The sequence below is a fragment of the Cydia fagiglandana genome, chromosome 10 (genome assembly GCF_963556715.1).
Source record: "Cydia fagiglandana chromosome 10, ilCydFagi1.1, whole genome shotgun sequence".
Taxonomy (NCBI): domain Eukaryota; kingdom Metazoa; phylum Arthropoda; class Insecta; order Lepidoptera; family Tortricidae; genus Cydia; species Cydia fagiglandana.
Genome location: NC_085941.1, coordinates 12288330 through 12304310, shown reverse-complemented (window position 1 = coordinate 12304310; position 15981 = coordinate 12288330). Strand labels below are relative to the sequence as shown.

At 38.8% G+C, this 15981-nt stretch overlaps 2 protein-coding genes across 2 annotated transcripts; one reads left to right on the top strand and one right to left on the bottom strand.

The window, feature by feature from the left end:
• Positions 1-9: 9 nt before the first annotated feature.
• Positions 10-1682, bottom strand: LOC134667885 (threonine aspartase 1). Its single transcript, XM_063525279.1, has 4 exons — positions 1652-1682; positions 1447-1575; positions 550-1364; positions 10-289 (listed from the first exon to the last, which is right to left on the bottom strand). Exons 1-4 carry the CDS (start codon positions 1677-1679, stop codon positions 131-133), a joined length of 1131 nt encoding a protein of 376 aa, XP_063381349.1. The 5' UTR covers positions 1680-1682; the 3' UTR covers positions 10-130.
• Positions 1683-2242: 560 nt separating this feature from the next.
• On the top strand, positions 2243-9751 carry LOC134667883 (beta-secretase 1-like). Its single transcript, XM_063525277.1, has 9 exons — positions 2243-2572; positions 2687-2806; positions 3897-4049; positions 4821-4995; positions 5624-5874; positions 6053-6124; positions 6718-6825; positions 7160-7276; positions 7441-9751. The coding sequence occupies exons 1-9, from the start codon at positions 2438-2440 to the stop codon at positions 7744-7746; spliced, it is 1437 nt and encodes a 478-aa protein (XP_063381347.1). The 5' UTR covers positions 2243-2437; the 3' UTR covers positions 7747-9751.
• Positions 9752-15981: the final 6230 nt, after the last annotated feature.

Genomic DNA, 15981 nt, shown 5'->3' with positions numbered 1-15981 from the left:
CCTGATGGTAACCATTTATTTTTCTCACTCTTCATGCTACATAATAATTAAACAAGTTTTTTAATATACTTTTTCAATACAGGAAGCATAACATACTTATTTTCATCAGAGGAACTACTGTTACTGTTTGTCAAAGAGATCCATTGTGATTAGTTTCAATCAAGTGGGGGTCAGTTTTGATCTCCCACTGCACTACAGGGTTGGGTTGGATTGGTACTGTGAAAGGATGGCCCGAGACCACTGCTTTTTGTCCAGGTGCCACTTTTTGCGGAAGATAAGAAAACACACACTGTAAAGGAAAAATATAGATGTGAAATATTTCCAGCAAGAAGTTTTACAACAGAAACAACAATATAACAAGCATGTACAGTCAACTGTAAAAATATGGGTGCACAAATCATCTCAAAAATATGTCCCATAGCTCTTATGTCAGCGAATTAAGAACTGAGACATATTTTTTAATAAGTTGGCTACACCCATATTTTTACAGCTGACTGTACATGAGTTTTTTTATCTAGTTCAAAAGTAGTTAATTTATATTCTTTTTACCTTTGGTCTATCACTCTCAGTAGACATAAATCCAACACACATTGTTTTAGTTGTGTGTCCCCAAATCACCTCTCCTTCTCCAGCTTGGGGGTCAAATCGTAAAGCTAAAGTCCCTCCCAGCCGTTGCCCCACGTCCCACAAATAAGGTGATTCTAAAAACTTTTCTTTCAAACAATTATCTAAGCCTAGTACTGGTGAAGGTTCTAATAAACTCTCGGCTGTGTTCTTTGCTAATTGTGTTCTTATCAAATGTTCTCCACATCCTGAAGTGCAAGATGCTATTGACTGTTGGACTCCATCTCTGCTTGTAACTGCCCACACTCCACTAGCAAACGAGGCTGCTTGACCGACTCTACCTTCATGTTTCAGTGATACTCCACCTGAACTAGCTCCAGCTGCCACTAAACCATTAGAGTCAATACAAATAGCTCCGACAGTATCTAGGGGACTGAATTTAATGTCATTTTGCTGAGAATATCTCTTAAGTTTTCTTTTACAATGCTTGTAGCTTCTGTAAGCTCTAGCTGAAATCATTTTGCGGTCATCAACAATTTCCAATCCCATTCTCCTTGCCCAGAGTTTGGCGCCTTTACCAGTGAGGATGCAAGGTGGCACTCTGCCTAGTGAGAGGCTGTCACATTGTTTTACACAGAGTTGTTTTGCCAATGTGATTGGGTTCCAGACATTAGAAACTGCACCACATGCACCAAAATGTAATGTCTGGCCATTCATGATTGATGCATCACATTCAACTGAACCGTCCCAACTCAAGTTTGAACCGTAACCAGCATTGGTTAGTGGGCTGTTTTCTAGTTCTGAAACATTAGATTACATTAAGTAAAATTGTAATTTGCAAAATTAACAATGGACTAGTGAAAAACATGTAAGGTTTCTCACCTATTATTGCTTTTTCAATGGCATCAACAGCATTGCCTCCCTGCTTGAGTGATTCACTTGCTTTCCTACAAGCTACATGGCATAGTTTCTGATATTCCTTCTTTAAATTATCACTGTGATAGCCTGCACCTAAATAGATATTTTTTAATGTGAAAATGAGGAGACTTTGAAGAATGAAATAATTATACTTGAGTTGATGACTTACCACAGTGGACGGCTATGAACCCGTTCATTTTAGAAACAAACCCTAAATTAATACATATGTAACACAGTCATACAATCATCCAATTCGCTATTGTACTTCACCGGTATGGATATTTAAGAGTAAAACGAAAAATGCCGACCCCTATTTATTTTTATTAGACAACAATCGCTAACGAAACCAAAGTTTTTATTATTATTTCTAACCGTGGTGAAGTGGAGAAGGGGTTGGGGAGATTAACTTTTTTTTCTACAAACAATGTAGACGTACAAACACCAGTTGTATTTTTTTTACTAATGCCTTTTTGTTTTGAATTCTAGTTATTTTTAGGCCATAATTTCTGTAATATAAAAAATTGAATGAAACAAATCGAATACAAATTTTGATACATTTCTACTACTGAGGTGCAATGACTTAATAATTTAACATAAATCGATTAATTCGATTAGTCAAATACCTCAATGTATTCAAAATCGCAGGCTGTGTCGCAAGGTCTATAGAGCCCTATGCTTGCGAGATAAATGTTGCCATGAATCAATCAAATGTCGTTTTTGAAATTATAAGCTAAACGTCATCTGTCAAAATGCTGGAAATTTGGCATGGGATGGGATTTATGCATTGCTTATTGCTTTAATTTCTATAAATAAACAAAGTTCACGATGACTTTATCATTTAGTTAGCTTATAATATGTTGTGTAGAATTGATTAAATTATGATCCATAATTTAAGAAGAGGGGACTAAGACCTCTCGTTGGATAGTCCATAATATTATGTTCAAATAGTGCTAAGATGATGCGAAACATTGAGTACGGATTTGTGGTGTTCTTCTCTTTGAGTTACACTCTTGGAGAAGAATTCAATCTCTTTGGAGACGCAGGCCAAGCATATTCAGTAGAAGTGAACCTAGGTCATCCACCACAAAAGGTAAATCAATTGAACTTAAGCAGAAGCTAAATTTCTTTAAAATGAATAGCATAAGTATTATATTATAATAGTTTAAATGTACATTTACTATAAAATTATGTTATTTCCTTTCAGTTTAATTTATTAGTTGATACAGGCAGCACTACATTGGCCATAGCATCACAAGTGCGGCAAGGGGGCAAGTCATTCTTCAAGGCAAATGAATCTAGCTCCATTTGGGACAGTGGGAAACAAGTATGGATTTCTATATTTATTTATTGAGAGTTATTAACAAAAGCCATCTTCATTAGCCATAGTTGCCGTGTACAGTCACCATCAGATATAATGGAGCGGCTGAGGTGCACAAAAATATCTGAACACAGACTCTAACGCCTTGACAATAGAGGCATGTTCAGATATTTGTGAGCACCTTGGCCGCTCTGATATATCTGATGGCAACTGTAATATAATAACTACAATCCCTATCTACCACCTTCTTTTTCATTAACTAAAAATAATGAAGTTTTTGCATATTTTTTTATTGGATCAGCTACAAGTTTGTAATTAAGAACCATTGGGTAAAAAAGTATCAATTTTATTGCAATTAGTAAAACAAAGCATGTCTCTAATGATGACTGGTCTGACCCAGTGTAGTGACCCTGTCTGCAAAGCCGATGGTCCTGGGTTCGAATCCTGGTAAGGGCATTTATTTGTGTGATGAATACAGATAATTGTTCCTGAGTCATGGGTGTTTTCTATGTATATAAGTATGTATTTATCTATATAAGTATGTTTATATCATCGCCTAGTACCCATAGTAAAAGCTATGCTTAGTTTAGGGCTAGGTCAATCTGTGTAAGGTGTCCCCAATATTTATTATTATTATTATCAATGAGTCTGACTTCTAATTACATTTTCATATCAGGTACACTACTATTGACAACCAAGAAGCCAACAGGCTGCCCTTCAAACTGAGCATTATTTTCAAATTATGACAAAATCCACCCTGACATTGGTTGAATCAACCTTGCTAATATTGGCTAGAAGAAGCCATTAAAATAAAAACATGAAGTTCTAAAATAGGGTATTTTCCTACTAGTCAAATGACTTACTTTTTCAGAACTGATAAAACAATTCTCTAATATGGAATTTATATGAAACATTACATTGTTACGTCAGGTCAAGTCACCTACTTTTTATATTTCTATCCAATTTATTAAATAGAACTTGTGTTTAAAAATAACTGTGTCTTTCTAATAAGTCTCTGGTGTTTTATTTCATGCACGGTGTAAAATAATTTATTTTAAATACAGTATAATACCCTATTGTTTATTTAATATTACAGGTGCAAGCCAAATACTCCCAAGGGATGTGGGTGGGACACCTGGCGTCAGATTGGGTGCAGTTCCCATCACTCCCAAACATCCCCAAAGTGAGAACAGACTTGGCACTTATCACAGAAAGCCATAAATTCTTCATGAATGGGTCTGGATGGCAGGTACATATTATTTAAATAATTAATTGAAAAAACCTGGCAAGTGCGAGTCGGACTCGCGCACGAAGGGTTCCGTACCATAATGCAAAAAACGGCAAAAAAAACGGTCACCCATCCAAGTACTGACCCCGCCCGACGTTGCTTAACTTCGGTCAAAAATCTTGTTTGTTGTATTGTATGGGAGCCCCACTTAAATCTTTATTTTATTCTGTTTTTAGTATTTGTTGTTATAGCGGCAACAGAAATACATCATCTGTGAAAATTTCAACTGTCTAGCTATCACGGTTCGTGAGATCCAGCCTGGTGACAGATGGACGGACAGCAGAGTCTTAGTAATAGGGTCCCGTTTTTACCCTTTGTGTACGGAACCCTAAAAAAAGAACTAGTATGTTTTATGTTTTGTATTTTACTTTCAAACTTATCTTTACATTACTTTATAAATAGAATGAAAACCTAACAAGAATTGAAAAGAGTATGTTTGAATTAGTTTCACCATTAAAACCACAAAGTGTTAAAACAACTTAACAGGGACCAAGCAGTCTTTATTTGTAATATTGTCACAATGAATTGGTTTAAATCAATGTTTTTCAAACTGTGGGTCGCAACCCCCTGGGAAGCCTTACCAGCTGTAAGGCAATACATTAGCGAAACATTTCTTATGTATGCACTAAGGGGTTCACGTCATGAAAAAGATTGAACAACACTGCTTTAAATTATCTACTAATAGGACAGTGGATGTAATATAATACATGATGACTAAAAATTTGTGTTTAGGGTCTTCTAGGCCTGGCGTACCTGCCCGTGGGAGCTTGGGGTGAGAACATTATTGTTGAGTCCTGGTTAGACTCCGTGGACCGCACTCTCAAGAAACCCATTTCATTCCAACTCAAGCTGTGTGGGGTCAAAAGTGCTACTAACGCAACTCATTATGGAAACCTCCAAATGCTTGGTAAGTCATTTTAACATGCCCATGGTGGGTTTTCTACATGCTTTTAAAAAATAAATACATGGTGTGTTTCAAAGAGAATATAACCACTACGTGTGTGTTTATTTACTAACTGTCGTTGTAACACAGCAATGACATTTGAGGAGTGTTTTTTCAAACGGGCTTAGTTTTATATGGGTAGAAATAACCCTACATTTTTTTATTGAAAAATGAATGAAATAGCTTTTATTTCAGATAAGTATTTTGTAGTACATTTCATTTTGTTGTTAACATATATATATATCTAATCTAAATTTATATCTGTATGCCTTTTGTAGGCAAAGGCCTCCCCTAACTCTTTCCATTTATCCCTATCCTTTGCTATTGTAGTCCAGCAACCTCCTGCTGCGCTCTTAATCTCATCATCCCATCTTCTTGTTGGCCAACAACATTTTTTATTGCCATAATAAAAAAAAGAGGGCCATGGAAAGTAAGTATAAAAACTGCTAGCCGATGGGCTGCATGGATGTGCTGCAATAATGTTGATAAATAGAGAGACTCTTATGATATTTTTGGGAGATTTGTAGCAATCGATCAATGAATGTAGTAATGTATTTTTTGACTTTTTCTGATACTTAAACATTGTTTTCAGATGATGCCGCCGAAAATAAAAATAATAACCAGACATACCAGACACCAGTTCTCCGTCAACGCTGGTATGAAGTAGGCGTGTTGTCAGTGCGAGTGATAGATAAAACTACAGGCGCCAATAATACGGCTTCTACGCAAAGTCCTGTGGTGACAGATATCAATAATGAGATATGCTTGAAACTTAACGAAGAGAAGAGCATTGTTGATAGTGGCACTACGAACATTCGGTTGCCTGACACTGTTTTTAGAGAGGTATGTATGCGTGAATGCGTGTTTTTATAATGTAATAAATGTTCTTCGAAATGACTACTGATATGCAAATGATTAATCAATAAAGTGGTATCCTTTGCCTGACAAAGACTTATTTATAATATATTACTTGAGTAACCATTCAGTGGATATTTGTTTTAATATGTCTTTATTTTCACAGATTGTTGGCCAAATAAGAAATGCAGTTCCTGAGACAAATGTGATTTCGGATGAATTTTGGTACCATGGAGAGGTAAGACAATTTACACCTGGGTCCTAAGAAAATTTCATTATTTGCATTTGGCGCATGTAACTCGCGTATGTTGAGGCGCGCACTACTCTTTGTAATGATGACCCGCGCCGCGCCTTTACTTGCTCCGGTCACGCTGATTCCCGGGTTACTTTTTCCGGTTGCCCTCGTTAGTACCTACACGCTCAAGTCACTGGACCCACCAGACTGCTTAGCATGCAGTTTTGTTTCTTTTTAAAATAAAGGAATGTATCCTTTAAGTAAAATGAGCCAGCTTAGGGCCCCCCCACATCTAGCGTCTTTCGAGCGTCGGCGTCAATCGGCGTCTGGTCAGCGCTGTGGAAAATGACGTCGCTGCGCAGTTGCGTCGACGCTGCGTCGACGTTGCGTCGAGCAGCGGCCATAGAATTGTAGACGCCGGCGTTCGAAAGACGCCAGATGTGGGGGGGCCCTTAAGGATTTAGGTAGTTTCCCTCCAGGGCCCGACTTATCTTTCCACACTGTATAGTTTATTTTACTTATTTTTGGCCTTCCGACGATTTTAAACCATACGAGTAAATAAATAAAATTAAATCACTACGATCACCATGTTTTAGGCGGGGTGCTGGCCGCAGCCGCAAGAGTGGTCGCTGCCGTGGATCGCGATAGACCTGCTGAGCGTCGATGCGGACAACCAGTATTTCACACTCGAAATACCGCCGCAGGTAACGTTTGCCATACGTAATGTACCTACCCAATTATTAGGCCATCTAACATCTTATGTATAATTGTATACTTTAGTAATATGCGAATAGGCACGATCACTGACAAGTTAAATCAACTGTTTGTTTCCGGACTGTCCAAACGTCGTTGGCGCCTATGGAGTTTTATTTATAAAAAGAAAAGTGACAAATCAGTCATGTAATCTTTGAAATTCTTTCCGGTTAAAATTAAATAGCAAAAATAGTGGCAAATAATAATGAGAAACATATTTCTGTTTTATTTTGTGCATGATGTAATATAATTGAGTATGACTACGGTCTTTTTCACATTTTTCAGAACTACATGCGAGTGGTGTCGGCGGGCGAGGCGGGTGCGGACTTCGTGTGCTATAAGCTGGGGCTGGAGGCCGGGACCGAGACCGTGCTGGGCTACACCGCCATGGAGGGGTTGCAGGTAATTATAAAACAATAGGTGGTTCAGTGGAAAGAAAAGACGCGTTTATGGAACAAGTTAAAGCAAAAATAGATATTTGTTTTACCCAAATCCTAAGTTGTAGCATTGTAACATTGCTACAAGCCCAATGTTACAATGATAATAATGTATCTCACCTATTCCAGGTGCTATTTAACAGATCAGCCGGCTGGATCGGCTGGCAAGCTTCCGACTGCGGCTCGAACGCGCGCGTCACAGGCCCCTACAACGCGTCCACATCCCTCATAGACTCGTGCCAACTCCGGCGCCCCGTGTCCGAGACGGCGGTCTCCATCCGCGCGGCGCAGTGGGCCCTGTGTGCGATCTCTATAATCGCCGCTGGGGTTTTGGTGTATCTCTTAGCTCCTTGTGTTAAAGCGATGTGTAAGAAGCCGTTGAGGATGCAACAGATATCGCTGTCGACGGCTGCGTTGGTTGAACAAGAGACGTGATGGTAAATGTTATTTTGTATAAAACACTGATTGATGTCACAAAGTGGCTGCTTAAGTGTGTGATATAGTGTTTTTTTGTTTAAATTACTGTGGCGTCTATCCTCTTAAGGTCCACAATCCACACATAGTTAAATACTAATTACTTCATTGTAATTTGAACCATTTCTAATTGGAATAGAGTTGAATTTCTTTTGTTTCGTTCGATATCAAAACAGTAGAAATTCAACACATTGATTTCAAATTCCACTGACAACTTGTATTATGGGCTTTAAGGCTACAAGTCTTCAACGCTCATATAGGTCACAATTTCAGCAATATGAACTTAGATATTTCAATAATTTAGTCAATGGCGTTTTGTCACCGGTGAGGGCATTACGACGAAACGGGATTTTTTTTACCGTGGACGAGATATGTTTTTTTTTGTCTTCTCTTAAGTATTATTAGCAAGTGGTCCCTTTTAGAAAGACCGATTATATAAGCGAAAGTCTCTTTTAAACTATTCGCTTTTAAAAATGGCCACCATAGTGGTCGTCCAATCGAATTACTTTAATTTTTAAGTTTTGACCTTCTTACTTTTATTTCACAAATTCAAAACGAACATAACGACAATTGATATTAAGTTCTAGGACTTATACATTTTTTTATTTAATACTTACGAATTTTCTCAAACATAATTGTAAATATTTCGTACCCCTACGCAAAAGTAAAGCGGTAGTAACGCTGGCGGTATTACCCGAGTTTTGGTGTGCGTGAGAAAAAAAAAATGTGCTCATTGTCTAAGTAAGTTTGTGTAGGTAATAGTAATACCTATAATAAAATGTTCATTCACCTATTAGTATAATATGTTTGTTGTCTCGAGTTTTATGAATATTTAGAAGCATTTCCCTTTCTAATAAGGGAGAGCGAACGTTTTCTGAAACATGTTTGGTCTTTACCTTGTATTAATTTGCGAATGAGTCATCTAATGATTGTGTATGAAGAATATAGACAAAGAAATGATAAATGCAAACTTGGAGTGTTGTGTCTAAGGCTCTAGGGCCCTCCGTGAAAATCCATAACCGACATTTCGTTATTTGCCTCTATCACTCTTACATATTCGAGCGATAGGGAGGCAAATAAATGAACAAATTATTATTAGATATACAAAACCTCATAGGTATACAAAACTAAACCTACATTTCTACAATTTTGGGCTACAATTTAGGTAAGTATTATTTCTTTGTCTATGGTCATGAGGCAGCTCTGAAAGAGCGCATTTTACTTATAAGTCTGATAATATTAGCTAGTCCTTAGGTAACTGAATTTTAACACGATCACATTTTAATTCTGTGAATTAAGATCTTTAGATCATAAATAATCATAATAGTGAGAGTAGGTATTTCTAGACGTGTTTTCAATTAGAAAATGTAAATTGTTCACAATATATCGATTTATATTGCACCTGAATTCATTGATAATATTCAGACCTACATCTTTTTATTGAATCATATTAGTAATCTAATAGATGTACGGAAACAAACAAGAATCTGTGGCGTTAGAATAGTAGGTTTACTCTACTTCGCTTTTTTATGGTTCGGAAAGTTGTTCTTTATTTGTTTGTAAACGAATTTAAAACTGACTAACCTAACCAAGCCAAGATGCCAATCGTTTACGCCGTAGCGAACGATACGCTAAGGGCTGATTTAGACAACGCGCGAACTCGTATGCGATTTTAATTACATTGAGTACTATTGGTTACATCCAATTCAGCCGACCAATCAAATACCGCAATGTAATGAAACTCGCATGCGAGTTCTCGCACCATGTAAATGGGCCTTAATATCTTTCTTATTGATCGTCCCATCTACTCCTGGATTATAAAGTAGGTACATAATTATTAATACGCTTTTAGATTTAGGTACTTAATTTATAGTAGCGATTCCTTTAGGAATAAGTATTTTGTGAAATTGACCAATTTGTGAAAGGGTAAAAAATGTTAACAATAAATCGATTTTTGATTTCAAAATTGTTCTTTCTTCTACTAATAAATTTTTAAGGTGATTATTATTCTCAAGAGGTCCGCAGATTACCAGTTCGCCGGACGATATTAGCCTGTCAGTTGTTCGGAACTGTCACCTTTTGTGTTTAAGAGCGCTCTTACAAGAAAAGTCGAAATAATGCAAAATTGATGATACTAGTCGACGAAATTCAGGACTTTGTGCTCCTTATTAGAAACAATGAGTACTTGTTCCAGTAAAAGCGTCTTCTTATCTTTTTAAATATCGTTGTAAATATTAGAAAAAGGACTTATTAAATAAGTAATGAATTTTTTTCTGATGGTCGTTTCCGAAAAACCGCGTGAAGCACTGAACGGCAAGCTTTTATTTGGAAATGTTGAGAAGTTTTCTCTGCTAAACCTGGCTATTTTGTATTACTAATACCCTGTACTTTAAGCATATCAAACGATATTTTTCCTACATACCTTTGAGAAAGAGAAAATCAAAGTAAAACGAACTCAATTTTCTCTCCGAAACAAGTGTCAATTTCTACGAAAATCTACTTAATATCGAAGTCATTTTCATACTCAAGCAATCTGCAACGTTTGCTTATACTGTTGGTATACATTAGTGTTTATGAAATTCTACTATAATTTTTTGGCAATTTTTTGAAAACTACTCTATATTACCGATGACGCGCGCTCACCAGCTCAGTGCCGCGGCAGAGCTTGTACAGGCAGGACGTGTGTCGGTCGGCTCCGCACATTTTCAACGGCGACGACGAGGTTTTTTATCATTGTGTGCGGCGGGCGCCGTGTAAAACGCTATACTGTGTGCGTGTAAACCGCAACGAGAGACTTTGATCCTAGCACTGTTTTTATAGTATTATAATTTATAATGGTACAGTTTAATAAACTACCGGACAGGATTAAAAATATTTGGAACGACCTGACATTCTATATGTATTTATTTGACTCAAGATAGTACTCAGAGTGTGATGATGGAGCCGGAAGGTGGTCACCGGTACCAATCAACCATGCAACTAAACCACTTAGTGTTTAGGCTCGTTTTATTCGTCTCAACAAGATCTTTGACACAAGATAGTACTCAGGGTCTGATGATGGAGCCGGAAGGTGATCACCGGTACCAATCAACCATGCAACTAAACCACTTCGTGTTTGGGCTCGTTTGATTCGGCTCAACAAGATCTTTGACTAAGATAGTACTCAGGGTCTGATGATGGAGCCGGAAAGTGGTCACCAGTACCAATCAACCATGCAACTAAACCACTTCGTGTTTGGGCTCGTTTGATTCGGCTCAACAAGATCTTTGACTTAAGATAGTACTCAGGGTCTGATGATGGAGCCGGAAGGTGGTCACCAGTACCAATCAACCATGCAACTAAACCACTTCGTGTTTAGGCTCGTTTTATTCGTCTCAACAAGATCTTTGACACAAGATAGTACTCAGGGTCTGATGATGGAGCTGGAAGGTGGTCACCGGTACCAATCAACCATGCAACTAAACCACTTCGTGTTTGGGCACGTTTGATTCGGCTCAACAAGATCTTTGACTCAGGGTCTGATGATGGAGCCGGAAGGTGGTCACCAGTACCAGTCAACCATGCAACTAAACCACTTCGTGTTTGGGCTCGTTTGATTCGTCACAACAAGATCTTTGACACAAGATAATACTCAGGGTATGATGATGGAGCCGAAAGGTGGTCACCGGTGCCAATCAACCATGCAACTAAACCACTTCGTGTTTGGGCTCGTTTGATTCGGCTCAACAAGATCTTTGACTTAAGATAGTACTCAGGGTCTGATGATGGAGCCGGAAGGTGGTCACCAGTACCAATCAACCATGCAACTAAACCACTTCGTGTTTAGGCTCGTTTTATTCGTCTCAACAAGATCTTTGACACAAGATAGTACTCAGGGTCTGATGATGGAGCCGGAATTTGGTCACCGGTACTAATCAACCATGCAACTAAACCATTTCGTGTTTGGGCTCGTTTGATTCGTCTCAACAAGATCTTTGACACAAGATGGTACTCAGGGTCTGATGATGGAGCCGGAAGGTGGTCACCGGTACTAATCAACCATGCAACTAAACCAATTCGTGTTTGGGCTCGTTTGATTCGTCTCAACAAGATCTTTGACACAAGATAGTACTCAGGGTCTGATGATGGAGCTGGAAGGTGGTCACCGGTACCAATCAACCATGCAACTAAACCACTTCGTGTTTGGGCTCGTTTGATTAGTCTCAACAAGATCTTTGACACTGAAGATACACAAGGTTTGATTATGGAACTGAAAGGTGGCCATGGGTACCAGTCTATCATGTAACTGAACTACTTCGTGTTTAGGCACGTTTTATTCATCTCAACAAGATCTTTGACACAAGAAAGTACTCAGGATCTGATGATGGAGCTCGAAGGTGGCGACGGGTACCTGTCTATCACATAACTGAACCACTTCGTGTTTGGGCTCCGTGTTTGGGCTTCGTGTTTGGTTTATCACCTAGTGTCAAAGATCTTGTTGAGACGAATCAAACGAGCCTAAACATGAAGTGGTTTAGTTGCATGGTTGATTGGTACCGGTGACCACCTTCCGGCTCCATCATCAGACTCTGAGTATCACCTAGTGTCAAAGATCTTGTTGAGACTAGTCAAACGAGCCTAAACATGAAGTGGTTTAGTTGCATGGTTGATTGGTAATGGTGACCACCTTCCAGCTCCATCATCAGACCCTGAGTACTGTCTTGTGTCAAAGATCTTGTTGAGACGAATCAAACGAGCCCAAACACGAAATTGTTTAGTTACATGAGAGACTGGTACCCGTGACCACCTTCCAGCTCCATCATCAGACCCTGTGTATCTTCAGTGTCAAAGATCTTGTTTAGACGAATCAAACGAGCCCAAACACGAAGTGGTTTAGTTACATGATAGACTGGTACCCGTGGCCACCTTCCAGCTCCATCATCAGACCCTGTGTATCTTCAGTTTCTTGTAACTTGTTTCTTGTAAATAAGCGAGTACCTATAATTTCTTTCAAGTAATATACGTTCATAAGTACGAGTATGGGGCTATTCATAAATTACGTCGTTTCAAATGGGAGGAGGGGGGGAGGGGGTCATGGACATCGGATGATGGTAGCATGACGTAGGAGGAAACAGAGTCATCCGAAGCATGATTTTTGGATGATTTGAGGGATGGGGGGGTCAAAAATAGACGACGTAATTTATGAACAGCCCCTATGTACATTTGCACTGCATTTAGTATTTTCGTACTTACCAAATAACAGTTTTAGGACTTTATAAGTTAAGTACAGTTAGTGTTGTTATGGTTGATTTCAATATGCTTCGCGAAGGATCAAGAATGTTTAATCCATCATTGTAGTGCGAGTGTGGCAGAAGGGATCGGAATACTGAGCTCGCACGGCCTGCCGCAGCGCGTAAAATACCTAAACTCGCTCAACCCCGAAATGTAATAGCACTCTTAACTAACAGACTGATATTGTCCGACGAACTTCTGTGCGATCTTTTATTAGGTAAGCGATTCCATTCTGTTCAATAGCACAGAATAAATAATAGTACTAGGTACAGAAGACTCACTCTCTAACAAAACGCGTCTGTTAGGATCAGGACAGATATATTATGTCCGCTAGGTGGCGACAGCGTCACGTGTGGCTTATGGCAAACCCCAAAATTGGGGCCGAACGGATGTACTTTAAGCTACCTGTAGAAAAGCGACGAAATCGCAGAGCGAGACACACCTGTCAATAGGTGCAGTCAACATCGTGCACTAACGTGCATATACTTTATTTAATAAATAGGGGCTTTGTTAGAGATCCAAAGGACTCGAGCCTTTTAGCTCTTTTTTAACCGACTTCCAAATCCCAAAGGAGGAGGTTATCAATTCTGTTGTATGTTTTTTATTTTTATTTTTTTTATTTTTATTTTTTATGTTTGTTACTCCATATCTCCGTCATTACTGGACCGATTTTGAAAATTATTTTTTTGATTGTATGTATATGCGTACAGATTGGTCCCGTTTTTGTCAAAATCCAGTTCTGATGATGGGATCCATGAGGAATCGACGGAACTCCTCAAATCTTAAAGGCATACATATGGTGATTTTTGTGTTTTTATCAACAAATCAAGCATATACATTCAAAAACGTGACATTTGATGAAGTGGAACTGCTGATGATGATCAGAACGGAACTCTTCAACGACGCATAGTTCACCTTTGGCGATTTGTCCTCTTCGTTATGTTTGTTAAGCAAGTTAAGTTTTTAAGCCACAATTTTATCAAGCTTGAGTTCTGATGATGGGATCCATGAGAAATCGAGGGAACTCCTCAAATTTTAAAGGCATGCGTATAGAGATTTTTGTATTTTCATCAGAAAATCAATCATTTTCATTAAAAACTGTCGCATTTGATGAAGTGGAACTGCTGATGATGATCAGAACGGAACTCTTCAACGACGCATAGTTCACGTTTGGCGATTTGTCCTCTTCGTTATGTTTGTTAAGCAAGTTTAGTTTTTAAGCCACATTTTTGTCAAGCTCGAGTTCTGATGATGGGATCCATAAGGAATCGAGGGAACTCCTCAAATCTTAAAGGCATACGTATAGAATTTTTTGTATTTTCATCATAAAATCAAGCATTTACATTAAAAACTGTCGCATTTGATGAAGTGGAACTGCTGATGATGATCAGAACAGAACTCTTCAATGACGCATAGTACATGTTTGGTGATTTCGAATTTCGATTTTGACTTGGACTGGGACCCGGACTCATACCCGGATCCGGTTCGGACCCGGACTCGGACTCGGACTCGGACTCGGACTCGGACCCGGACTCGGACCCGGACTCGGACCCGGACTCGGACCCGGGCCCGGACTTGGACCGGGACTCGGACCCGGACTCTGACTCAGAGACCCGGACCTTGACCCGGAAAACCACTATGATACCTAAACTAAATAAACCACTATGATTACCTACCATAAAATGTGGGTATGATGATGCCAAACCCCTCCCGCTCAAACTCCCGTACACCGCACCGCATGCGCCGTTAAGTGGGTTAGGTTAGGTTTGAACTGCGATCGTCACAGAACCGAACAAAAGTGGGTTAGGTTTGGTTAGAACTGCGAGTCTTACAGAAACGAAATGCTACTAGAAAAGTGGGTTTGATTAGGTTCGAACTGCGATCCTCACAGAACCGAACTGCCATCAGAGAAGTGGGTTAGGTTAGGCTAGATAACTACGACCCTTACGGAAACGAAATGCTACTAGAAAGTAGGTACTGGTTTTACCTCCTTTTCTACATAGTGCACCATCTACCATAATCTTTCACCGGGCCCCATAGAAGTCGGTTTTTTTTTCTTAAAAATTATTTAGGGCTCGCCTCATCTATTGACGCCTAAAATGCTTAGCCTATTTAGCTCTTTAGCCCCCGAGCCTAGTTCTATGTAAGAGCTTAGACTCTTGGGGCTTAATAAGGTTATTAGCCCCAAGAGTCTAGAATCTTAAAAATAGAACTAGGCTCGGGGGCTAAAGAGCTAAATAGGCTTTTAGCCTTTTAGGCGTCAATAGATGAGGCGGGCCCTAAAAAAAGAGCTCTAAAGGCTCGAGTCTTTTGGATCACTAAGGCTTTGTTCATATATTTGTGAGCACCTCAGCCGCTCCGATATAATTAATACTTATTTGTATTTGTGTGTCAACGAACGCCGTTGGTAACCGTTTATTCCTATTTGTCATTTTGACCTTTATGTTTGTTAGAAAGAGACAAAACAAAATTTAACAAAGGTATGTATGCTAAGATTTATGAATAAGGGGGTATAAAAGTAAGGTCCCAAGGTAAAGGATACGTGCAAGACAGCATATGACAGGACAGGTACCTATTTATTATTTACTCAATTTAACTTTAAGGTACCTAGGTAAAAAAATGATTGTCTGGTAAAGAAAGGGGTACGTATAAGACCATTAAATACTATTATACAAAGAATATTTAGAAGTTAACTATATTTCTCTAAAAAAAGTATCGTTTGTAGATGTGTCTGCTTGATAATAATTAATTAACCTTAACTGCATTGAAATAAGGTTGACAAAAGCACTCAACCATAAACTTATCATTCAAAATTACCTTTGACAACCATCTCTGCTTTGGTAACTTCGATGGCCGTGCCAGTTAGCGGGCTAGTTAGTTTCCTCTTGGATGAACTTGCAACTGTTCGTTACTTGTTCTAGTTTA